This window comes from Podarcis cretensis (assembly GCF_951804945.1).
Source record: "Podarcis cretensis genome assembly, chromosome: 2".
In the NCBI taxonomy this organism is placed as follows: Eukaryota; Metazoa; Chordata; class Lepidosauria; order Squamata; family Lacertidae; genus Podarcis; species Podarcis cretensis.
In genome coordinates this window covers 41084372-41109944 of record NC_137171.1, presented here as the reverse complement: position 1 = coordinate 41109944, position 25573 = coordinate 41084372, and the positions used below count along the sequence as shown (strand labels likewise).

The 25573-nt window shown below is 42.7% G+C and overlaps 1 protein-coding gene across 1 annotated transcript; it reads left to right on the top strand.

Annotated features, from left to right (window-relative positions):
* The first annotated feature begins 316 nt into the window (after positions 1 to 316).
* Positions 317 to 23116, top strand: CFAP52 (cilia and flagella associated protein 52). The gene is made up of 14 exons (XM_079966053.1): positions 317 to 476; positions 2745 to 2944; positions 3805 to 3941; positions 5777 to 5905; positions 7470 to 7569; positions 7987 to 8103; positions 14796 to 14896; positions 16204 to 16374; positions 19433 to 19581; positions 20087 to 20232; positions 20630 to 20781; positions 21068 to 21170; positions 21332 to 21443; positions 22603 to 23116. Exons 1-14 carry the CDS (start codon positions 392 to 394, stop codon positions 22776 to 22778), a joined length of 1878 nt encoding a protein of 625 aa, XP_079822179.1. The 5' UTR covers positions 317 to 391; the 3' UTR covers positions 22779 to 23116.
* The last annotated feature ends 2457 nt before the right edge of the window (positions 23117 to 25573 follow it).

The window sequence follows — 25573 nt, the reverse complement described above, 5'->3', positions numbered from 1 at the left end:
GCCACTGGCAGCCTGGAGAGCCCCTTCCGCACCCGCGTCTTAACAGCGTGCTTGGGTTATTATGATCTGGTCAGAAGGAGCCCTCGAGGTCCCCACTTAGGCGTCTGCAGGAGGAAGGAACTGCTGCCCCACACAGCTCAGAATGATACCCCCTCTCGCCCGCCGACCGAGTAGCTTTGCGGGTGCCTCAAAAGGAGGAGAAACTAAGAGACGTGTCTCCTCCCGTGGGCCGAAGCCACGCTCTGCTTCCTTCGCTTCCACCAAAGAGGCGCCGGCGCGCGCGCAGAGGTTCTGGGGCAGAGGCGTGTGAGAGCGCGCGGGCCTCCTGCGCGCCTGCGCGGTTTCCTTGGCGACGGCCGTACACAGCCCCTGAGCGCTGGAGGAGGCGGCCATGGCGGCCCTCCCGAACGGGGAGAGCGGGTCCACTAACGAAGAGCTGGAAGGCCTCCATCTGGAGGCGATCATCGGCTTCAATGGTACCAGTCGAGAAGAGGGGCGGGGAGGTTGTCGCCTGTGCCTGAGGTGAAGGGGGCAGGGGCGCTGAGTGCTCGCTCGCTGGAAGAAAAGGTGCCGGAGCTCAAAGTTGGGTGCCTGGAGAAGTGGGATGCCCCGGTTTCGGAAGCTGGAGAAGGGCCGTCTTGCCCCATGCTCAAGGGCACCTGCCTTCTTTCCTAGCTGTGGCTTTCAAAACCGCCTCTCAGAACTGTGGAATGGCGGGATATAAGTATTAAAAAAAATACTTTTGCACGTGCATATACCGTACTTTACCCGCCAGTTGTCGGGAAGGGGGGGTAGTGCTAATAAATCAAGCTTTCCCATTTCCATGCCTACATTTCTCATTTCCATTCTTGCTGCAGCAGCAAGACGTATAATTGACAGCGGCCGAGAGAAGTGGCCAAATCCAGTTTTTCCAAGTCTCTCAATCAAGAAAGCTTGTGCCTCTTATGATTTTCTACCAAACTGATGTAACTGTTTTGTGCAATGGTTATTTTGTTAGTTGCTCTGAGCATACCAAGGGGAAAGTCTAACCAACACACAAAAATAAAATAATGTTCTGGGATGTAACCTCGGTGAGCTTTGTTTACAGTCTAGTGGAGTCTTTAGGGTGCAGTACCAAGAAATGCAGGTGGCACTGTGGGTTAAAGCCTCAGCGCCTAGGGCTTGCCGATCGAAAGGTTGGCGGTTCGAATCCCTGCGGCGGGGTGCGCTCCCGCTGCTCGGTCCCAGCGCCTGCCAACCTAGCAGTTCGAAAGCACCTCCGGGTGCAAGTAGATAAATAGGGACCGCTTACCAGCGGGAAGGTAAACGGCGTTTCCGTGTGCGGCTCTGGCTCGCCAGAGCAGCGATGTCACGCTGGCCACGTGACCCGGAAGTGTCTCCGGACAGCGCTGGCCCCTGGCCTCTTAAGTGAGATGGGCGCACAACCCCAGAGTCTGTCAAGACTGGCCCGTACGGGCAGGGGTACCTTTACCTTTACCTTTACCAAGAAATGGGAACGTAGGTGGTGCTGTGGGTTAAACCACAGAGCCTAGGACTTGCCGATCAGAAGGTCGGGGGTGAGCTCCCATTGCTCGGTCCCTGCTCCTGCCAACCTAGCAGTTTGAAAGCACGTCAAAGTGCAAGTAGATAAACGCCATTTCTGTGTGCTGCTCTGGTTCGCCAGAAGCGGCTTAGTCATGCTGGCCACATGACCTGGAAGCTGTACGCCGGCTCCCTCGGCCAATAAAGCGAGATGAGTGCCGCAACCCCAGAGTCGGTCACGACTGGACCTAATGGTCAGGGGTCCCTTTACCTTTACCAAGAAATGAGAAGTGAGTTGGTTCAGGGGTCTGGATATGGAGGAGTGATCAGTTGCTGGGCTTTATTTGGTGTGCTTTTAAAGTCCTCATGGAAGCAAACCAGATGCCCTCTCTGGCTGAAGGCATTCTCTGTAAGTCTGTAATATATTAAAGGAGGAGCTTCAGTTCAGAATACTTGCTCACCTTGGGGAATTTTCCATGAAAAGCAAACAATGGAAAACCAGCATTGGCGACTGGGCATTTTTTTTTACGGAAAGTGAGTACAATAGTTGCATTTTAAAGGGTTTAGTGGGGACATAAAATGTAGAGTTCTGTTCACAGAGTGAGTGAGACTTGTGAGTTTTGATTTGGAGGAAGCACAGAGTTGCAGGAAAAGATTTGAGCATCTATGTTTTTTAGCAATCCTGTTGCGGTTCAGACTATGGAATGGGAGCTGCTTCAGCATTCTCCCAAAAGCCACAACTGGAAAAAAAATAGGTTAAATATTTAAAGCAACTGAGAACCACAACCTTCTATCTCTTAGATCTCTGCCCAAAGGTAGGGCGGACTGGGAGCCAATCTGTATGGATCAAAAAGGGTCTGAGCACAGAGTTCTGCCTTAAAACTTTAGGCTAGATCAAACTCTGTATTCAGTTCAGTATATTCCCTAATGCCTGGGAAGAGCAGAGTGGAATGAGAGATTGGGAGAAAATCTGAGTGGCAGGAAGCATTATCAAACACTTGTGAAGTGCAGAGCAGTCTGTATGCTGAGCAGCGTGGGTTAGCATGGAACAGACATCCTGTGCTCATACGGTTTTATCACGAACTGTCATTTACTGCATGTGGAAAGCAAAGTAGAAGGTATCTAAGAAGAACCCTCCCTCACCTCAGTGCAGCTAACTAATGCTCAGAGTTCCCTAGAGCATGACTCTGACTTTCTCTTTCATGTCCTTCCTTTTCTTACAGGGCATGTACCCTTTGGCCTCATCTGCCACCCAGATCGAGAGCACCTCATCTATCCTTTGGGCTGCACAGTCATTGTCCAAGGCATAAATATTCGCACTCAGGCTTTTCTACACGGTCACACCAACAATGTCTCCTGTGTCACGGTTTCTTCAAGTGGATCCTATGTGGCTTCTGGTCAGATCACATTCATGGGATTCAAGGTGGATAAGGAAACCTTTAAAAAAATGTATTGGACACCCAGTGGATGCTGCAAACAAAGACCTAGCAAAAGCATGGTTCTGATATCTGGTTTCTCAATACTGGCATGGTTGTTTAGCCTTTAGGCTGTGTTGTGTCTACTGGTTTAGGTCTCATAACATTACACCCATGAGCAATACCTCTGAACAACCTTGTTTTATTTACTTTCATGTGGGCCCAGTACAGTTGTAAACATGCAATTCGTGGGGGGTGCTGCGAACCAAATTTTAAACAAGGAAGATGTTGAATTTCTGATTTACTTCATAGCATACCATGTGGCCCTGAGCAAATCACTTCAAGCAAGAGTGTCTAACCTGTGGTTCTCCATGTTGGCTTACAGCTCCCAGTATTCCTGACCATGCTGCCTGCAGCTGATGGGAGTTGGACCTCTAAAAATATCTGGAGGCCCACAAGTTAGCCATCTCTGCCTTAGAAACTTTTACTTCCTTATATGGAAGCCAACAGTGTTGCTTAATTACTGTGTAAACACCTAGACTGAAGACTGAATAGAAACTTGACAGTGCTTTAAAAATATGGATCACGTCAAACCATTCATGTTTTTCAGCACTTCTGCCTTGTGTCCATACATTCTTCTTGGCCCTGCCATTTGCCTTTAAAGTGAGATATGCTTGTGTTAGGTAACTGATTCAGCAAGCTCTCTTACTCAGTAGGCCTGTAGCTGATCTGTAGGGCTGTTTAAGATGAGTTGTTTATGGCTTTTTAAATTTCATGTTCTGTTTTGTTCCAGTATCTTTCACATCACATGTTTTGGAACTGACCTAAGTGTTCTTACTATGCTGATACTTTTGTGTGTGTGTTCCAGGCTGATATAATTTTATGGGATTACCAGAAAAAAGAGATGTTGACTCGGCTATCACTTCACAAGGGTAAAATTGAAAGTCTAGCATTCTCTCCAAATGACCTTTACCTAGTATCGCTGGGAGGTCAGGATGATGGAAGGTAACATTAATTGAAAAGTGGCTTTCTTTTTCCTTTTTCATTATATAAACCAGGAATCAAATGTGAAGTAGATGACAACCCCTGTCTATGCCTGTCTGACTAGGTCTGTTTCCATTTATTTGCTTTGAGTTCTTTTCAGAACAACTCCAACATTATTTTCCCCTACTCATGTGTTTCCCAAAGATGCAAGTGTGGAAGCTGGGAGAAATTAGCAAATGATGTATTTGTAATTTTGAAATGAGACTGATATGCACAAGTGACAAAGCTGCTGCAAACTGGTCTGTCAATTAAATGAGTCAAAATCATGTCTGACTGATCTAGTTTTACTGTTTACACTGTTGGCCTTTCTATCTCTAACTCTTGACACAAATGTAAGAGAAATAGAAAAATAAGGGTTAAGAGAATCAGCCTTCAATCTTTGTGAGTTAAGTAATAAAGCAGACTAAAATACAATGCCAATGGTGGGTGGGCTCCTGGAAGCCTGGACGCACACACACACTATTCACAATCGTGCTTGTTCTACCCTAACACTCCTGATCGACTCCAGCAAGTCTCACAACATCTAACTACTAAGTACCGTACATTGATACAGCAAAATAAGTTAGGCTGGACACCCCTCCACCTTGATCTTAGTCCCAGTAAAGTGTATCTTCCCCCACCATGTTTGGGTCCTGGTAATAGTGTATCTGCTTGCAACACCTGAAATATTGGCATCAATATGTTTTGTGATGTTGTGGCGATGTTGTAGTCAATAGCCTCAGTCCTATTCACTGGCAAAGTTAAATTTACAGTCTAATTCTAAGGTACTCATGTCCCAAGGAATAGTCCAGATGAGATTCACTTCTACCCAACTATCTTTTGAGTGTCGGACTTAACTTGGGGAGGGGGAGTGTTTCAAAATGGAAAAATCAGTTTCTTTAAAACAGCTATGTAACAAATGATGTCAAATGATGGTTTAGCGATCAATGAGGAGTCAGGGAGAGGCGGGTTTTGTGTGCTCCTTTCTCTTGTTCTCCATGATTTTCTGCCTATCTTCCTGATTTGAAACATTTTTTTTAAAATGATATTTATTAAAGTTTCCAATAAAAACATACAAATACCAATACAGACAACAACAATAAAAACAAAACAAACAAACCAAAACAAAACAACAAGTATAATTTCAAATCTTATTTTCTCAACCTATTTTCCCCGACTTCCTCGTACCTCCCCGTATTGTATTCTAATTTCATTATTTAATCAGCAAATCCATTCCCTTATTTCCCAAAGGTTTTTTACTAATTAGATTCCTTTTCTTAATCGAGATCTCTGAAAACAGCATTATTTTTTGTCTCCTGTCAATCTAACATTCATTAATCTTATAGTATTTATTAAGATAGTCTTTGAATTTCTTCCAATCTTCTTCCACTGTCTCCTTCTCCTGGTCACGGATTCTGCCCGTCATCTCCGCCAGTCCCAGACTACATGGGACTGATTTGAAACATTTTATCTGAACTGGCAACCTGTAGTTTGTGCCTGCCCTGTAAATGGGAATCAGAAACCAGCATTTGAAGATAGGAAAGCAGCAGGTGCAAGGGGAGGAGGATGGAGCATGCAAGACTGAGCAGCTCCTTGACTGCTTGTTTTTGTAATGCCATGCCATGGTTTGTTGTTATGCCTGAACCCAATTCTACATGTCACGCTTCTAAGATTCTGATTTTGTGCATACTTACATTGGAGCCATAATTCAGCGGGAAGTTCTTCATTGTATTTTATCACGTTATGCTGTAAGCTGACCGGAGAACAATGTTAAATGAATGGATGACTGGCTAAAAATTATTTCCCCTTTTTGGCAGCGTGGTGGTGTGGAGCATCCCAAAGAAAGAGGCCATTTGTGGTAGCCCTGCTGCTGCACGTAGTGCTGGGAACCCCACCACATTGGTGTGTTCCAACTGCAGGGATGAAATGTTCATTACTGCTGGAAGGTATGGCTTTGTTTGTGACAAAGGCACCCATTTCATTTTAGAACTTCAAACTCTGCAAATCTATTTCATTGTACAAAAGTGAATGGCAGGAATGCTGAATGAGCAAGAGAGTGGCTTCTCCTTCAGTGTTCCTGAGTACAGTGGTACCTTGGTTCCCAAACTTAATCTGTTCCAGAAGTCTGTTTCAAAACCTGTCTGTCTCTAAAACCAAGGTGTTCTTTCCCATAGAAAGTAATGCAAAATGGATTAATCTGTTCCAGACTTTTAAAAACAAACCCTAAAGCAGAAATTTAACATGAATTTAAATATTTAACGAGACCATTGATCCATAAAATGAAAGCAATAATCAATGTACTGTACTATAAAATAAATAAGACAGGATTGTAGGTGATAAAAAATACTTTTAAAATTCTTTACGTGCACTGATGATAGTCATTGTTTTTATGGGGTGGCTTTTATCCATTTCTGCAGTCATACAATCAATCAATCAATCAATCAATCAATCAATCAGTAGCTGAACTGGGTTCCACACAGTCACAAAAACAAGTCACAAAAACGAAATCATAAGCCACAGTCACAAGTCAATCCCATAAAATGAAGAACAAATCACAGTCAAAAAAATGAATTAGCCACACAAACAAAAACACAAAAAACACAAAAACAAAAGCTCCAAATATCACCTCTGTGTTGCATGGGTGCTTGGGACTCAGCAGCTGACAGACTCAACAGGAAGCCTCTGATTAGCAGCGGGGGGACTCAATTTACAAACGGAACACACTCAACAGGAAGCGGAACATGTTCAGCTTCCAAGGCAAAGTTCACAAACTGGAACACCAGTGATCTATTTCCAAGTTGTTAATAAACTAAGCTGTTCTAAAACCAAGGTACCACTGTAGTAGTAATGATGGAATGGTTTGGGATTCCTGACAGGCATTTCCACCAGTTTTAAACTTACCAGTGTATTGAGAAAGAGCTAAATCTTCAAATTTTGCGATTAACAAGAGGTTGTACAGCAGACATCTCCTATAACATTTACAATGGCCGGGCAATGTAAAATTGCTCTGCACCGTGGCCTTTTAATACTGGAAGGAGGGTGTTTTTGAAATTGCTGGTTTCTTTCTTTCATCACCCATGGTATGCAATCATCTGCTTTAATAGAGAGTGAGGCAGAGGAATCAGTCACCTGCATTTTTGTTGGGGCTTGCTGTATCTTGAATGATTACTACTTATAGCCAATTGCAGGCAGTTTCCATAGAAAATAATGTAGTATGTGGGAGCTTTATGTTATGGTCAGAAAATATATTTATTTTCTCTGAAATGATCTAATCAACCAACCAGTTCCGCCTTCTGTCCCTGGATAACAAGAGAATAGAATGAGTTTGTGTTTAGCTTCTTAATACACTGCAGTGACACATCGTTAGTTGGCATATACTTTTCAAAAGCTGCCAGGCATTGGTAGGTGGAAGACAAATAGTAGATTCACCTTTAAATACTATGATCAAGAAATTTGTGTGACATTTTTTTCTATTTAGAATCAATTTTGAAATATGTTTTTTGGCTGCAGTGGAACCATTCGCGTATGGGAATTGGATTTACCCAACAGAAAAATCCGACCAACTGAGTGTCAAACAGGGCAGCTGAAAAGAATAGTTACATGTGCTATGGTAAGCAAGCTGCTGATCTAACAGTTGAATTGCTTTAGTGAACTCCGCTGTTGTGTTTTACTTTGCTATCGCTTGTTTTCATTGCTTGCTAATACTTTTTGGCTATTTAGTCTTTTTTTAATTGTGCCAAGTAAAAATATTTTTAGAAGGTGTGGGGTACAATTTAATAAAATAAGTAAATTGGCATCCATCTGTCTCCGAGTGTGTAAATAAATAAGCTGAACAGCAGTAGTGTTTGAGACAAAAAGACACAGAAGAAGAACTTTCTCCCTGTGATTTCCAGGTCCTATGTGAGATGGCATCAAATTTCTATCCTATATCACTCAAAGGAAATTATGACAATGAATTTAGGATTACTTGTCATCTTAAAAGGTGTGGCGTGTGCTTCTAATCTTTCTCCTCTTCATTCTTCCCCAGATGACTGATGATGACAGTTATTTTTATATTGGGACATCCACTGGTGATGTCCTCAAACTCAATACAAAAAGCACATTGATGAGTACCTTTGGCCCAGTGAAGGAGAAATTCAGCCTGGTAAGTGGCTGCTGTGCTCCACCTCTCACTAGCAGAGAGTGTAGTCATGCAGATAGTATAGCAACAACCAACCATTGTAACCAGTGCTCTATTTCTAGAAAAAGAGGGGCCAGAACCATGAACCCTTGTTCTCTTATAATGGCAATGGTGCCCACCTAAGAGGTGCCAGAGCTGAGTTCCTGCTGAGCAAAATCTCTGGTTGTAACAAACATTTAGCAGGTGTCAGGTGACAAAGTGCCGATATAGTTGCATCTGATCCTGTGTAAAACTCCTGACTTTGGGTGCACCCTTCATTCTGAGCAACTTGTTATTTGGGTGCAGACTGAGCTTACCTCCGCCTTGCCTTTTGGTGTGTATCTGCAGGGAAGTTTTACCACTTACCTAGCTTCTTTTCTCTGGACTACCTGATAGTTGGGCATGGACCTGTTCACATCTCCAGTAAACTATGGTATGTCTAAGTGTCTGTGGGCAAATCTCTCCCAACCTTCGTTTCCCACTGTAAAATGGGATCCCTAACAGTAAGTATTAGGAATATAGCAAACTGCCATATACAAAGTCAGACAGTTTGTCTACCTAGTTCAGTAATGTCATGCTAACTGGTGCTAGCTACTACTTGATCCTTTTAATTGTTGATGCCAGGGTTAGACATGGGTCCTTCTGCATGAAAGACGTAACCCAAAGTTAATATCTCAGAACTGTTGTTAGGAGGAATGACAAAAGCACTAGTATTATGTATAGTAGAGTACAGGAATCTGGGCATGCGTTTCCTGACATAACATCTAGTAGGGTGCTAAATTTGTTCATATTTCTAACTGCTCCTCCGCCTACCTGACCAAATGGTAGCATCTTTGTGTGGGCAATTTTGAATACCTGGTGAAATTAATCTGTCCTTCCCAACACTCTCATAATTATATCAGCTCTTTTCCTCATTACATACACTGACTCTTGGCTATGTATCAGAATTCTAGTCTTTACTTGTTTTCTGTTTGCTCTCTGTTGACAATTTTTCTCAATCATATCTGTCCTCCCACTCAATTTTTCCTATGCATCCCCTTCATCCTAAGTCAGAATTGCTCCAGATCTGCTCTTGGCTTCCCTTTCCCCATTCTCCCATTCCTATCTTTGTGTCTTGTGCTATGCTGATCCTGTGATTAGGAAAGCTTTCCCCTTCTCTCCTCCGTTCCTCCTGAAAAACCTACTTCATTAGCAAAGCTTTCCCTGAGTTACTCTAGACTCACCCTGATTTGATATTTCACTCACTGCTCTATGATACTTGCCTTTACATCATGTGCCTTTTGTAGATTATAAGCCTTCTAACTATGACTGTACAGCATCTGCATTGATTGGTACTGAATATTAAATGGTGAGAGGAGCAGTATTTCTTCTCTACAGAAGGGAGAAGGAAAATACCATGTGGCTAGCAGTGTGATTCTCTCCCCTCTCCATTCTAGTCTAATAAATTATGTCAACAATTTGGATGTGGACTGCTCACCTGGAGCACTCTTCCCTTAACTTGTACTCTCCAGATGTTGTTGGACTACAGCCCCCATCAGTCTTAACCAATTGTCTATGCTGGTTGGTGCGATGGGGGTTGTAGTACAACATCTGGAGAGCACCAGCTTGTGGAATGCTGACCTAGAGGAGTCTTGCTAACATAATCTATATGTGTTTTGCTCTATATCTCTTTGTGTGTGTTTTGCAGGATATGACTCTTGAGGCATTTTAAGATTAAACACATATTTCTATATGTTTATAGAGGATTAAACATGTAAGCTTTTGTGGACTAGAGCTTTGTTACATACATGAAGTAATAACTTGAAGGAAGGTACATTATTCTCTCTGCTATACTCATGGTATTTCACATAGATCTAGCCACAAAAATGTGTATGATGAAGTAGGCTCTATCCAACAAAAGCCTATGCCACAATGTTTGTTTTAGCTTCTAAGATGTCCTAAGACTCTTTTTTAAAAATGGTATCAGGATTCATTCCTTTATCTTTTTCATCCCATCTTGCAAATAATTACAGTGGTACCTCGGGTTAAGTACTTAATACGTTCCGGAGGTCCGTACTTAACCTGAAACTGTTCTTAACTTGAAGCACCACTTTAACTAATGGGGACTCCTGCTGCTGCTGCGCCGCTGGGGCACAATTTCTGTTCTCATCCTGAAGCAAAGTTCTTAACCTGAAGCACTATTTCTGGGTTAACGGAGTCTGTAACCTGAAGCATATGTAACCTGAGGTACCACTGTATCCCCTCCTGGGCCTGTGCTCATATCGTCATCGTTGTTGCCATCATCATCATCTTCATCAAGCAGCTTTGAGACAGCTTCCAGTCATAAAATAAGAAAATATTAAAAAATTCAAAATCACAATGGCAAGCACAGTAAAACAACTGCAGTGTACTCAGACAGACTACAATACATGATCTAATCAACAAAGTCAACAATACCCAATCACTTGAAGTCAGGGGTGCTCAATGTGCATGACATCACACTAGGGACAATTACTTTTTGTAGTGAGTAAATCAGTCATAATCTTTATTCAAATGGAGATACATATTTGTTCATCAACTGTAATTTAGGAGCCTCATGTTCTGTTTGTTCTTTATAAGTCTTTTGCATAAGTGACGTTGATGACAGATGCAGAGCTTGGATGGTTCTTGACAGTTTGAGATGTGCAAGTTAATTCTTACTCGTTTGCACAGACTAGATAGAAAAAGTATACTGTCCTTCAAATATTCTTTATTCTAGAGCCAGACAGTAGTTTTCTAGAGCCAACAAAAACATTAGAAAGAGATTCTATTTCATGATAGTGTACTCCATTAACCTAATGTCTGAATGACCCAGGATATGCTGCCTGTTAATGTATGACACACATGGGCCAGAGGCATGTTAATGGTTGATTTGATATCATAGGCCTATAAAACTGGAGCAGAACATCACAATCCAAATATTTGACATGAAGCAAAATCTCCAGTCAGCAAACACCTGTTAAAGATTATTTATTTGCTATATCTTCACCTCTTCTTTCTCTAGTTTTCAGACTTATGAGAGATTCAGCCATCATCAGAAGCACAAGACAGGAAATTGGTTTAATTAACAAAAAACCCCTCAGCTTTCAGATACAATGTGCATGAAAACATGTTTTCTATAAAACATTGTAAATAGCACACAAGGAGACTCTCATGCTGGTTTCTGGAACTCAGTACTGTATCAAATTTGTATCTCATTAGCATAGCTTCCTAATTCGTTTTAAATATAATAAACTGCCGTAACATCTACTGAATGAAATGCTACAAAAAATAAAAAGGTAAATAAAAAGTAAAGCAAGTAACCCCATTCACATAAATCCCTTTATTTATTTAAGTTTTGAATATATTCCCCCATTAAATATGTAGCTGATTGTTTCCAGTCTTTAAGATCTTCAGGATAGGCCCTTCTTTCTGACCCTTCACCAGGGTAGCTGTTTCTTGAAGTAATGTGTGAAAGGGCCTCCTTTGTGGTGACCCCCACTTACGGAATGCCCTTCCCTTCTGAAATATAGCTGGTACCAGCCTTGCTTACTTAATGGTGTTCAGCTGATCTGTTAAACAATAGGGGTCAACTATAGTAGGTTTAAGACAGTTTAGAATAATATGTGATGGTTTGGACTATTATCTTTTATCTGCTTTCATTCTTTGACTGGGATCTTTTTAAAAATCTTTTCATGCTGTAACCTGCCCTGGGATCATTAACTCGATGAAGGGTGGGCTTCAGATTTAAAAGAAATAAAATAAAACAATTATATTGCCATTTAAATCATTGGGATTTTTTTATAGTTGGTTTAATAGGAAATGCATTGAAGCAGGCAGCAGAGATGTTCTCCACCGAGTTATCAATACTGTAACTATCTGGATATGGTTTTATTTTCAACTGACAATGAAAGATGCTTTGAAAGCAAAGTAAGGAAAAAGGCATTTCATTATAGACACATTGCAGCCTGAGTTATTCAAGTAAAAAGAAAGAATTGTGTGTCTTGGAAAGGGGTTTTATCAGAGATATTGGGATGTTTACATTTGAAAGCAATTAGGATGGATGCAGAGCTTCATTTTCCTGCAGGGAAATAAGTGAGCTTTATTTGGCTTGGAAGTTATCTCTTGTAATCGGAATCAGTCATGGCTGTGATTTCTTTGTGTAACATGTAAATAATAAAAGAAATGTTAAGCCATCCAGCAGCCTTTGTGTTTAGCTCACAAGGGAAATGGCAGGGTGTAAAGCGGAGTATTGCATCATTAATATGAACTACTGAGCATTATGAATAACAAGTGTGGATTATAAAGCTATCTGCTTTCTCACTGTGATTCAAGGGACAGTCATCATAGGCAGGCCTTGTCCGTCTGAAGACTCTCTTTTTTGGTAGCTGTTAGTTGGTTTCTGATATGATTCCGTTGCAATAATTGGAACTTGCTTCCAAGTCAAGCTGTTTAGGACTGAGTGATGTCAGCAGTCTATCCAGGAAAATTAAAGCCCTGACAGGATCGTGTTAACACCACACATTACCTAGCAAGGTAGTGAAAACCTGTCATCATGAAACTTCTCAAATATTAGAGAGTTTATATGTAATTGTGCCAACTGTGTGTTTTTTCCCCTTCTTCAAACCAAGTCCTGTCTTAGGAAGTAGTATCCTGCAACATATCAAAAAACAGAGCTGATGCGGATTTGATATTTGGACACTTGTAAAGTCCCATTGACACCCCTAAGAAAGATTTGTGTTTAAAAGTAATCCTGCTTCTGGATAATAATTTATAGAGAATAGGAACACTTACCATTTGGCTAATAATTTGTTCCACACCATTCACAGATGTTTCTTCTATGCCTCTTTGTTTTAGAAGGGCATTACGTTTGGTAATTTGGTGGGAATTTCTGGAAGGCAGCAGAAATCACATTTTTGGGGCGTTTAAAAAAAAACCAACAAAAAAAACCCTCAACATTTTTTTGGGATGTCTGGAGTTTTACTTCTTGAAATATGGCAAACCTACATCTTGGAACACTGAAACAATATGACATTTTCCAAACTGTTGCCCCCCTCCATATGTTTTTGACTACAACTCCCATCGACCCCAGACAGCAAACCTAATGGTCTGGGATAATGGGAGCTGTGTCTTCCAGATGTTTTGGACTGTCAGTTTGAGGAAGACTATGAGGTTGTGTTTGCATGGTTAAAATTTACCCAGACTTCACAAGAGCTCTGCTCATAAATGTTCATGTGATTGGCTGCATATATGACAGGGGTGATGAACCTGTTATCTTCAAGATGATTTTGGACTACAATTCCTGTCTTCCCTGATCATTGGCCTTTCTGGTTGGTGCTGATAGGAGCTGAAATTCAACTGTCTTAAACTACAATAGCTCAAGGCTCATGAAAAGTGCAGCAGTGCCCCACCAAGATGCCAAAGCAGGAACTGAAAGCACTTGGAACACTTGCAGGACCTTGGATAGTTCCAATATCCCGCTATGGTATCTTTGCAGCCTGCTGGTTTTTGAGGGTCCTTGTTCTGCAGCCTTTTACCCCTATGGAGCTGGAAAGACAATGGTGCACTGGGGGTCTCCTTCAAATTGGAAGAGACTGGCAAGGCTCTGTCCCTTAGCTGGGGCTGTGCTGTCCTGGAAGTTCTTCTGTCAAGGACAAAGATGAAGTCTTGTTCTTCTCTGCCACACAACTCATAGTCTCTTTGAGTTGTGGGTCATACCAACAACATCTGGTGGGCCTCAGGTTAGCTACCTCTGCGGTACAAATCAGACCTAAGATTTCTGAGGGTGTTCCATAGTGTTTGGCAGTAAAAACCTGGAAATAATCAAGGGAGGAGGAGAATCATCCATTGGTGCTCTATGCTGAAATAAATGCAGAAATGATAAATTGAGACATTTTGGGAAGAAGATAGAGGGCTGCATAAACTCTTAATCTGGTTCAGGAAGGAAGTTCTTATGTGACTGCTAAATGAGCAATGAAACACTCAGAGAGCACTCTCTTATCATGTAAATAATCTTAATGAAGACTTCTCGTAGTGATCTTCCTCTTCCCTGCTTCACAGTCCTCCCTTCTTCATTGTCATTCAGCATTCTACATGTCCCGTCTATCCATTCTCAAAAGCTCATCCTGTTAATGTCCATCTCCTAAATTTATGTCTATATTTTCATGAATTCAATCTTTAACTCTAAAAGGCACTTGACATTTTATGTGACTTCTCAGGAAAAGGCTGACCTAAGTGCATGCAGTGTGAAGGGGAGACACACACCACCACCACCTCCCAGAAAAAGATTCAGGAAGAGCCTGCTGAACCTGAACACTGTGAAGCTCCCACTTCCTGCAGATACACACTTTGTGTTGGGGAATACACATCATATTTTATGTGCTTACCACAAATACTAATGGACCACATAAAATGAATGTGCTTGTCTGTCCAGGGAGGTGGTGTTCAACCTGATATGAATAGAGTTGTAAAAGGTCTTTCTTTCCTTGGTTATTTTTACATTGCTGAATAACAACAACTTTCCCTCTTTTGATAAGTCAGCACTGGTAAAAGAGTAATCTTAATTGCATACACACCACCTTTGCAAGGCAAATACTCTGATCTGTCCAATCATTCTGCACAAATACAGTGATTTGGCTAGCATATAAGTGTCTTAATCCTGCTTTTTTTCCCCCCTACAGGGAGTGACATCTTTGCTATTACTGAAGACGGGAGACTTAGTCATTGGTACAGGAGCTGGAATTGTAGCTCTTTGTTCAGAATCGAACTATAAAGTAATAAAGTGAGTTTCTGAACATTCATTAGCAAGGATATTAGTGCACCCTGGTAGTTGCATTCAACATGGAAATAATGTGAAACATACATTGCACAAAATGGTACAGCAATTCACAGTTGTTTAGCATAAGCTTTAGTTAGATGGTGCTGGACTTCAGATCGGCTGAGTTCAATGGGACTTTCTTCCAATAGGACAGCAGGCTTAATGATCACAATTTAGAGGACAATGAACTAAATGTATGATTACATTATGCCAACTACTTTTTCCGTGGGGTGAAGTGAGTCAGTTTTGAATTTATTAAAACAAAATTTGAATTTTATTTTGAATGTCAAATACCGTATTTTTCGCTCTATAGGATGCACTTTTCCCCCTCCAAAAATGAAGGGGAAATGTGTGTGCGTCCTATGGAGCGAATGCAGGCTTTCACTGAAGCCTGGAGAGCCAGCCGACCCCTCTCGCTCTCCGGGCTTGAGGCAGCTATCCACAAGCCTTCGGAGCGCGGCGGGAGTTCCCGCTGCGCTCTCCAGGCTTGCAGATATCTGCCTGTTCTGGGGGCAGATATCCGGGAGCGGCGGCGAGGTTGCACGCAATCTTGCTGCTGCTCCTGGGCCAGGGGGTGTTATTTTTTTCCCTTTATTTCCCCCCCTAAAAACTAGGTGCGCCCTATGGTCCGGTGCGCCCTATGGTCCGGTGCGCCCTATGGAGCGAAAAATACAGTACATTTTGTTTCTACTTTGTAAGCAGAGAAACTAGAGAATAGAGTGTTGGTGCTCTTAGCTAGACCACTAGAAAAGAGAGCTTTTGACTGAAAAATGAAATTAGAAGTTCCATTTTGTCAAGAGAACTTCAGACCAAAATCACTAAATATGGATCTTCACACAAGAATTGCTAGCTTAATTTGATGGCTTTCAGTTCACAAAATCCAATGCGGAACTATAGATTTGTTAAAGTGTATTCTTGTCATCCAGTTGTGCTCAAAAATAAGCCAATTTTATTTTTCAGCCAATTTCAGTTAATAGATTATGGAAAATATCCACAGCTTTTTCTCGGAACATGATTTTAAAAAAATCACAAAGAAGCATTAATAACAACAACAGCAACAACAATTAATAGGAGAAACAGGAACATTAAATGCTTCCTAATCTCTCAATTTACAGACCGAGTACTGAAGCCAGGTCCTACCATGGGTTATTGGTGGAAGAAAGGATAACAATGCACAAAACAAACATTAACTTAGACAAGCAAGGCCTGGGTAGGATGAATGGTCTTTTAAAAAAGTCATTTTCAGTACTAAACTTTCTTTTGGCTTACAGAAAAGTTCAGTTGGAAGGTGCCGTCACATCCATCACGCCACGAGGGCAGGGGCACCAGTTTTTTGTGGGCACTGAGGAGGCACAGATTTATCGGTTCTCGTATTCGGACTTTAGGGATGAGCTCATAGCCACCTGCCACAATGAGGCCATTCATGATATCATTTTCCCATAGTAAGTATGATCCAAAGAATTTTGTTAATCCTGCATATATGTACAAGGTACAGTGAGTTTGGTAGGCAGCAATCTTAATCTTTTGGATGGTCCCGTATGTTCACTGGTTTGCAAAGGGGGGCACTTAGGGTTAACAAAACCAGCTAGTAAACTGTAGGCTCTAGCCTTCAGGAAATTCCAGGAAGCAGGACAGACAAGAAAGCAACGGAATGGGGTTGGAGGGTTGTAGTCTTAAACATCTGGTGTGCACCAGGTTGTGGTTTTACTATCTGATTCTTTGTAGGCTTTCTCTCTGCTTTATCTTCATGGTTACAATAGCTCTGCCTTGGAGCTTTGGATAAGGCGCCCTATGCTGACACTGCACAGAGACGTATCATAGCATTTCTGCTTATGTTATTTTCAAAGACATCGGCATGCAAACCAATGTCTTAAGATGCATGGCAAAACATAATGCACACATAAGTTTTCCCAGAAAAGATGTGAGCACACCCAGCAAAGAAATAATGTTGGAAGCAACCCTCAAGTTGGTGGTTCTTTCTAATAAGCCCAAGGTCTATTCAATCCAAGTGCTCTGGGTTTGGCATATTCTGGGGAAAAGAAGAGAATTTAGAGAATAGAATACTTTGGGCAAGGATGAATGGAAAGAAACAGCTGGATACTCACATAATAGGAGCTTGGCGGGGGGGGGGGGGGTTACACTCTCGCTAGTGCTGCTCTCCAATAAAATTTGCTTTGCTCATTGATGTTTCAGCAAATATGGCCCTCACATTCTCTTACCTTTCAGTGATGACTAGACACCTGCCAAATTCTGCACTGCAAGTAGATTTATACACAGATTTATATGCACAGTCTTCTTCATGTTCTTTCTGGGTCTCCAAGGCCTTTGGAGCATTTCTGTGAAAAGATTCCATTTCATTTCTAAGGTGTCCTTTACATGCAGCCCCAGCTTCATGGAAGCTATTTTTCCATGAAAAGTTCCCTTATAATTGGGGTTGTATGTAATTGATTCAGTCAGGTGTGCAGAATCACACTGATCCCATGAGAAAGACCCACTTCAATTGCCCCCACCATGTGGCCAATCTGTTCATGGAAATGTGGGAGCCACATTGGGAGAAATCTGATCCCAAGTAGCTGGGACATTCATCCATTCATTTTATTTGTATGCCACTTTCCCACCCAAAATTCATGCTGAAAGCAGCTTACAACAAAGAAACAGGGATGCATTGCAGCCAGTTGAATGGCATTTTATTTATTGTTGCAAGTCTCACTCCCCTCTTTTCCACCCCTAAAGTGCTGAATGTAAATTAATCCATGGCTAGCACTGCAGTAGCAATGTTGTGTTTCACAAGGTGTTTTGCTTGGTTAGATTCTGGGTGTGCCATATGCTGTGCTGTCTGTCCTAGCTCATCATCTGTTTGAATTCCCCTCATGAATAGGCAGGTGAATTCCCATTTGCTGTCAGTACTGAGACCGTGACCTTTCCTTCGAAATGATGGTTCAGTTGATGTCTCCTGCAAATGGAGCCTGGCAGTATGGGGCAGAAGGACACGGTGGGTTTTGTAGGCCACAGCTGTCTCCCTTGCCCTACCTTTCATGCAATGTCAAACATTTTGCTAAGTTACATCAAGATGAGTGCTGGGAACAATTGCAGGTCGCCCTTGTCATCGGAGTGCCAACAGACATATCTTCTGTTTAATGAGACAGCCCTGTGAGGTTTACAGTAATCTGATGCTTGTGTGTGATTCATGCCTCCTGTGTGAGAGCTGTTCAGATGAGTTTGATGGAATGGCTATTGTTTGCTTTCACTTGAATTACTCATCTCTTTTCTCTTTCTGAGCAGGATACAGTGCAACCTGTGAACTATTCTTTTCTGTCTTGACTTATTCTGAAATACTTCAAAGTGATTGTAGTATTCTACTGTTCTGTATACAGAGGATGGACTGCTTGACTCTAGTATGAGATTGACAGAATAATGTTATTTTAAGCAAAGATTATGAGGGGTTATTTATTTGTTTAAGGCATTTATATACTACTTGATCATTATTATTCTGCTGGAAGCCATCCAGAGTGGCTGGGGAAACCCAGCCAGATGGGTGGGCTATAAATATTATGATTATGATTATGATTATGATTATTTCTTCTAAGTGGAATGGAAGTAAAGAGATCATGGGAGTAACAAAACATGACTGGAAGCTAAGGTGTGATAGCCATGAAGGGCACTGAAATGCAGTGTCCTCAAAGCTGGGGCTTTAACATAATTAGCACATGCTTAGCACATTCTTAGCACATGTCTCTCTGTTGGGGAATTCGTGGGCCTACACATGTTGCTGCACTGCAACTCCCATCATCCCTGACCATTGGCCATGCTGGCTGTGGTTGATGGGAAGTGGAGCTCAACAACATTGGGAGGGCAAAAGGTTCTTCAACCCTGCTGTAAGGGCTTTCAGTCCATGTCCAGCATTAGGGAAAGGGTTTGCCCTACCCCAGATCCAGCAACTCCTTTGAGCAGTCAACCTGGAGGTTTTGAACATGTGGAGGGGAAAATATAACAAGTCCCTTACCTTTTTCTACTCACACCTGCTCCCTAGAGCTGCTGCTCTGGTTTCCATCAGAATTGCCCGGAACTAGTAATACACCAGTAGCACCAGTCAAAGTGGCAAGTAATAAGCTCACCCATTGATTCATGGTATTCTACATGCTTCATATCTATTATCTTCTCTCACTGGGCAAATCACCAGATCTGTGACATTCAAGCTCTCATCCATTTCTGAATTACCTTGAGAGCCAGTTTGAAAGTGGCTAGATCTTATTCTCCATTATGGTCATTTAATTATCACTGTGTGGATTTGCTATAATGTGATTATAACATTCACTTTTGAGCTGGACTTGGACACGTCAAGTTTCTTCTCAAAAGACTATGTTGGGTGTTCTGAATGAGAAAGGCCTACAGGTGAATATGGTCCAGTGGCTCAGCTCTGGCATTTTAATACTGCGGTTATTGAGAGTTAGCAGCAATTCTGTTTGAATCTTCCTAAGCCAGCTTCTCTGCCTCCCATAGTGGTACATCTGACTTGTTTGCCACCTGCTCCAAGAATGATATCCGTGTGTGGTATACACCTGAAAACAGGGAGCTGCTACGAATAACAGTCCCCAACATGACCTGCCATGCCATAGATTTTATGAGGGATGGCAAGAGCATCATTTCAGGTAAATACATTTTGCATGTTCCAGTTTATTGTAGAATTGTATCCACAGCCAGTTGCCCTCTGTTGTAAATTGTCCTTCTGTCATTAGCCTAATGACCCTTCTGTCTAATTAGAGTCTGCCCAGTGCTTTCTAAGGTCTCTGTAGAACAACTGCTGTTGCATTATGGGTAATTGAGCTACAATTGTCCACTGCATAATTTGGAATCATGGAACGGAGAGAGAGTAGTTTTGTTGAATCCCCACAGACCTAAATTCTGTGGCTGCGGCTTCTTACATAGAAATCACCCGCTGAAGAGTGATGCTGTAAGTGCCATATCTTTTCCTTAGCATTTTCCTTGGTGAGAGCAGGTCATCAAAGCCATGTGATCTGGACATTGGCAAGCTCTGTAGGAGAACTGTGCGTTTTCTTGCTGCTTTCAGCCATAATGACTGTGAAAGTAGCAAAACACCAGGTGAAGGAAGGAAAAGTAGAAGAGATTTAGCAAAATCTTTCTATATTATTTTAGCATGGAATGATGGGAAGATCCGTGCCTTCACCCCAGAAACTGGGCGGCTAATGTACGTGATCGAACATGCTCATAGCATGGGTGTGACGGCTGTGGCTACCACAAGTGACGGCAAAAGAATCATCAGTGGTGGAGGCGAAGGCCAGGTAATGAGCCCTCAAAAGTCTTTGGGTCTCCTTTGCAGATTTTACCAACTTTTGTACTGATTGATTCCTACCTACAACACATTTCTTTTTAATGAGACACATGGCCAGTTGTGCGCCATTGCATGCTGAATAACTGTGTGGTGTATATATCCTGTGGCAGAGCAGACCCAAGAGCCTATGAAGCTCAAGCCCCACATTGAAATTTCATTTCAACCATGAATGCTTTTTCCCAAGTAGCCTTAAGCAGACCAATTCCTCAACTATAGTCCACATTACAACAGGGGATAATGATACTGGCCCCAAAATATACGGGATATTTATAGATTGCCAAGATAAAGCACTTAGAGAAAGACACTATATAAATGCATTTTCTGAAGATTCCGCGCTTGGGTTACAGGTGAGAGTATGGGAGGTTGGCAAGGAGACGCGCAAACTGGAAGAGGTCATGAAAGAGCACATCTCTTCTATTTCATGCATCAAGATCAAGAAAAATAACCAGGAGTGTGTCACGGCCAGTATCGACGGAACATGCATTATCTGGGATCTTGTGTAAGGCCATTCTTGCTTGGAATCGTGGCTGTCTTCAGCCACAGTATTGTGCTAATTTCTTCTTTCAACTAAGAGGGTTATCTCGAAGAGACAAAAAAGAAAAAAAAGCAGGGTGGACTCCAGGGACTTCAGTGCATGCCTCTGCAGCTGAAGGGGGCTAGGCTATTTAATAAATCACAGATCAGTAGATCAGGGTCTGAAAAGTAAGAGTTATTGGTGGAGGGCTCTGCTTAAACCTAACAATACGTAACCTTAGAAACACTGGGTGTTTTTTCCCCACCCCCAGTCGCTTCATGAGGCGTCAGATGATCTTGGCCAACACCTTGTTCAAATGTGTGTGTTACCATCCTGATGAGCACCAGCTTATTACAAGTGGCACAGACCGGAAGGTGAGTAAAGGGAACACTGAGACATGAGCCCAGCAAGACGGGCTACTGCCTAAATACCCAGCTGCATGTCTCAGACATCTCTTGGAGTAAATGTATGAAATAGGTTACTTGTTGCTGCACAGAGGAAGGCTCTCTCACACAGGTTTTCTTCTGGTTTCTAGATTGGTTACTGGGAGGTGTTTGACGGGTCCCCAATCAGAGACCTGGAGGGCTCCCTGTCTGGTTCTATCAATGGGATGGATATTACATCAGATGGAATCTTCTTTGTCACTGGTAAGTTGAATTTTTAAAAATGAACCTTCTGCAGAGATACTTGCTCCTTTTCTCATTCATTCCTGACAAGATCTTGTGCTATTGAGAACTGAAACTAAAGAAATCAGATATACTCTGTAAAGGCCAGAAAGAAAATGAGATTTGACTTTGAAAAATGTGGTGGTGGGCAACTTCTGAAAGGCTGCAATCCTATACTCATTTACCTGGGAATAAGCTCAGTTGAACTCAGTGGTGCTTAATTTTGAGTAGACTTGTATAGGCTTCAATGATAATCATTATCGTGAATGACTGCGCTCTGAGGTCCCTGTTGAAATCCATTGTTGGATTAGGGAGTTGCTCCCCATAGTCTTCATTCATGTAGCATACTCATGGCTCCCTTCCTCCATTCATGTTGCACAACTTACGCTTCTGACTACCATTTTCCAGCCCATTTTAGCCCCAAAATTCATTCTATATATACTCTTTCTGTGAGTATGGATCCTTTTGTTTCCAAAATGGCACCACCCACACACAAAACAAAGGTATCAGCAGCCTTGGGGGAAGTCAAAGGTTTGCATAGCTACAATAACTCTTTGGAAAATATCCCCAGGAGAGAGGAAACCCAAAGCAACTCACTGAGGGCTGAGTAGACTTAACTGGCTCAGAGTGCTGACTGTTAGAGGGGACAAAGTGGTGCAGATGACTTAATGATGGTGCAGATGGTTCTCCAACCTTTTGGGGCCCGGGAGTAAGTTGGGAAAGCTAAGAACCTGAGCCTGCACCACAAAATAAATGATCACGCAGACGAAAGACGCAATGCTCAGAATCACCTCCTCCCCCCAAAACCCAGGCAAAACATCCATGTCCTCCCAAAACAAAAACATGAACAAGGAAAGCAATTCCTCCCAACAAAATTCCCCCAACCTTTTTAAAATAAAAATAAAAATTGGGAGAGCCTTGGTAAGCATGAAGGGTTGTGTGTTGTTGAGGACACGTTGGTGCTGATGGATTAGGGACTCCTGAAATACATTGCCATGGGCAGGCTGCCTGGAACCTTGAGCAGGAGCTCTCTAAACGGCATGCATTTTGTTGCAGCTGCCCCTTTTCTTTGCTTATTCCTTCAGTGGATTGCTGGCAGTCTTTCACAAAGTCTAACCTTCCTTCCTTCTCTCCCCTTCAGGAGGTGATGACCACCTAGTGAAAGTGTGGGATTACAACGAGGGTGAAGTGACGTTTGTTGGGGTTGGCCACAGTGGCAGCATCACCCGCCTGAAGATCTGCCCTAACAACAGATACATTGTGAGCGTGAGCGCTGATGGTGCCATCCTTCGCTGGAAGTACCCCCATGCCCACTAACGCCTAACAGCAGCTGCTGCTAGACAAAGATTCCAGTTCTGAACTGATCTTTTTTAAGTTGATGTGCTTTTCAAAGCTTAGAAGCCCTTGCTGCTCCTAAGGGAGATAATAGTTCATTTTGTTTGAAATAGTCAGACCTTCCCGTAGTATTATTGTCCATAGATCCAAGTGCCTATTGTCTGCATTGGTTTCAGTTGGTGCTTAGTCACATGGCGCTGTGAACCCCAGGCCTGGCACATTTGTATTTATGTTTGTGATGTATTCTGTTTGAAATTTCAGTTCAGAAAACTGTGTCATGTCCCCCTCCTTCACAATGTATTCTGTGTTGTGCAACTCTACCGCTCTGTGTGCATCTTTAATTCGCCTCTGCTAAAAAGACAAAAAGCTTAGAATCATAGCAGCAATTCCACATTTGGAAAGGCTCTCGAAAGCTATTGTGTTCAAGGATGCAGTGATGCATTGGGATGCTAACCCCAGCAGTCCCTGGCAAGATCAGAGTGTAGGAATCTGCCTTATGTGGAGACAGAAGATCGGTCCCTCCAGCTCAGGAGTGTCTACATGGACAAGCATCACCTCTCCAGGTTGCAGATAGGAATTCTTCCTGGCCTTGCTTGCAAGCTTCTGCATGTGCTCCAACACCACTGGCGGACCTCCATTTTTGGGGCCCTGAAGCTTGGGCAAATCACAACCCCTTTACAACATCTGTGCTACTGACTCTCAAACTTTGGGATTGTTGAAATATATACAACAACAAAAATAATCACTTTCAGTTGTGTGACTCAAACTGGGTCTACTAAACCCCAAACTTTTAAGCAGTGTGGACTAAAGTTTCTTCTGAGGCCCCTCCAGAATTAAGGGGCCCTGAAGCTTAAGCTTCATTAGTTCATAGTAGATGTGCCCCTGTCTACCACTAAGCTACAGTCCTTCCTCTTCGTTAAGATACTTGTCTCCTCTTGAGATTTTGCAGAGAGGGCTAAGTCCTTCAGAAATTTATTTCATTTACCAGTTACTACTGAGTTTGTTTATAATCCAGAACAATTATGATTAGGAAGCTTTTCCTAATACTATCTTCGTAAAACTATCCCACTTAATTTTTCATATGTTTGAATTCAGAAACCCAACTGGATAGGAAAGGGGACTGGAACAACACACCCTGCTGTTGCTCAGAGTGCTTGAGATGCATCTGGTTTGGCACGTAATAGTGCAGTCTTTTTTGTGTCTGCTCAGCAGGAAGCCCCATTGTGTTCAATGGGACTTACTCTCAAATTAGTTTGACTTACAGCCTCTGTCTCCTTGAATATGCCAAGCTGCATGTGATCCTGGAAGTCTTTACTTGCCGTTTTGAATGGGACTTATTATTGTGACATATTGTGCATGCATCACTTAAGGTATCCTAAAAGCCATTAGGTGTTCACTTTAGATCAGCAATGAGGAACCTGTGGCCTTCCAAATGTTGGAGTCAAGCTCTTGCCAGTCCTAGTAGTTGGGGGTGGTGGGGGTTCCAGGGTTCCCACCCCTGTTTTCCACCAAACAACTCTTTCTGAGCATTTTTTTCTACCTCCTATGGAGTCGTGAAATGACCAACAATCCTGGTGTGATAGGAATCGGCAGCAAGTTACAGTGGTACCTCGCAAGACGAATGCCTCGCAAGACAAAAAACGCGCAAGACGAAAGAGTTTTCCATTTTTTGAGTCGTTCCGCAAGACGTATTTCCCTATGGGCTTGCTTCGCAAGACGAAACGTCTTGCGAGTTCTTGCGAGTTTGTTTCCTTTTTCTTAAAGCCGCTAAGCCGTTAATAGCCGCTAAGCCATTAATAGGCACTAAGCCGCTAATAGTCGTGCTTCGCAAGACGAAAAAACCGCAAGACGAAGAGACTCGCGGAACGGATTAATTTCGTCTTGCGAGGCACCACTGTACTTTCCTGTGACCTGTAAGCTAAGCTCCAGCTATAGGCATGAAAAAACTGAGAAGCTGGCTTCTCAGGACCTGAGAAACTCTTTTCTCTGAGGAAGTACAGAATCAACATCTCGCCTGTTCTACCAGCGTTTTGGTTCTGTTGTCCCTGCAGTATTGGAACTGCTTTACAATGGTTGTCACTCCTGCTCACTGTACTGGGAGATTAGCTCCGTGAACAATCTAGCTTCTGGCACAGACCTGAATGAGGAATAAAATTGCAGAGTGTGCTTGTACTACTGCTAATCCACCCCTCCGGGCGGAGTGTGTGTGTGTGTGTGTGTGTGTGTGTGTGTGTGTGTGTGAATAGAAGGAGACCATGCAAGACAAATGCTGGGGCATGGCGCCAAATGACGGCATGTGATTATTTTTGAACATGAGGGGTATTGGGAATTATTCCTACTCATGTCAAGTATCCTCTCATAAGAGACAGCAGATGCCCTAATGGATGTGGATTTGCTGCATCCTATAGCAAAGGTCCGGTAGGGACGCTGGTGGCGCTGTGGGTTAAACCACAGAGCCTAGGACTTGCCGATCAGAAGGTCGGCGGTTTGAATCCCTGCGGCGGGGTGAGCTCCCGTTGCTCGGTCCCTGCTCCTGCCAACCTAGCAGTTTGAAAGCACATCAAAGTGCAAGGAGATACCACTCCTGCGGGAAGGTAAATGGCGTTTCCGTGCGCTGCTCCTAGTCATGCTGGCCACATGACCCGGAAGCTGTACGCTGGCTCCCTTGGCCAGTAAAGCGAGATGAGCGCCACAACCCCAGAGTCGGTCACGACTGGACCTAATGGTCAGGGGTCCCCTTTACCCTTTTATAGCAAAGGTGAGGAGCCTTAGGCCTG

Bases quoted from the DNA above. Each gene is read 5' to 3' on its own strand.
- CFAP52 (XM_079966053.1), top strand. From the start codon at position 392: ATGGCGGCCCTCCCGAACGGGGAGAGCGGGTCCACTAACGAAGAGCTG. The intron at 477-2,744 runs GTACCAGTCGAG...CTTTTCTTACAG, and splicing joins GGCGATCATCGGCTTCAATG to GGCATGTACCCTTTGGCCTC. The intron at 20,233-20,629 runs GTAATGAGCCCT...CTTGGGTTACAG, and splicing joins GTGGTGGAGGCGAAGGCCAG to GTGAGAGTATGGGAGGTTGG.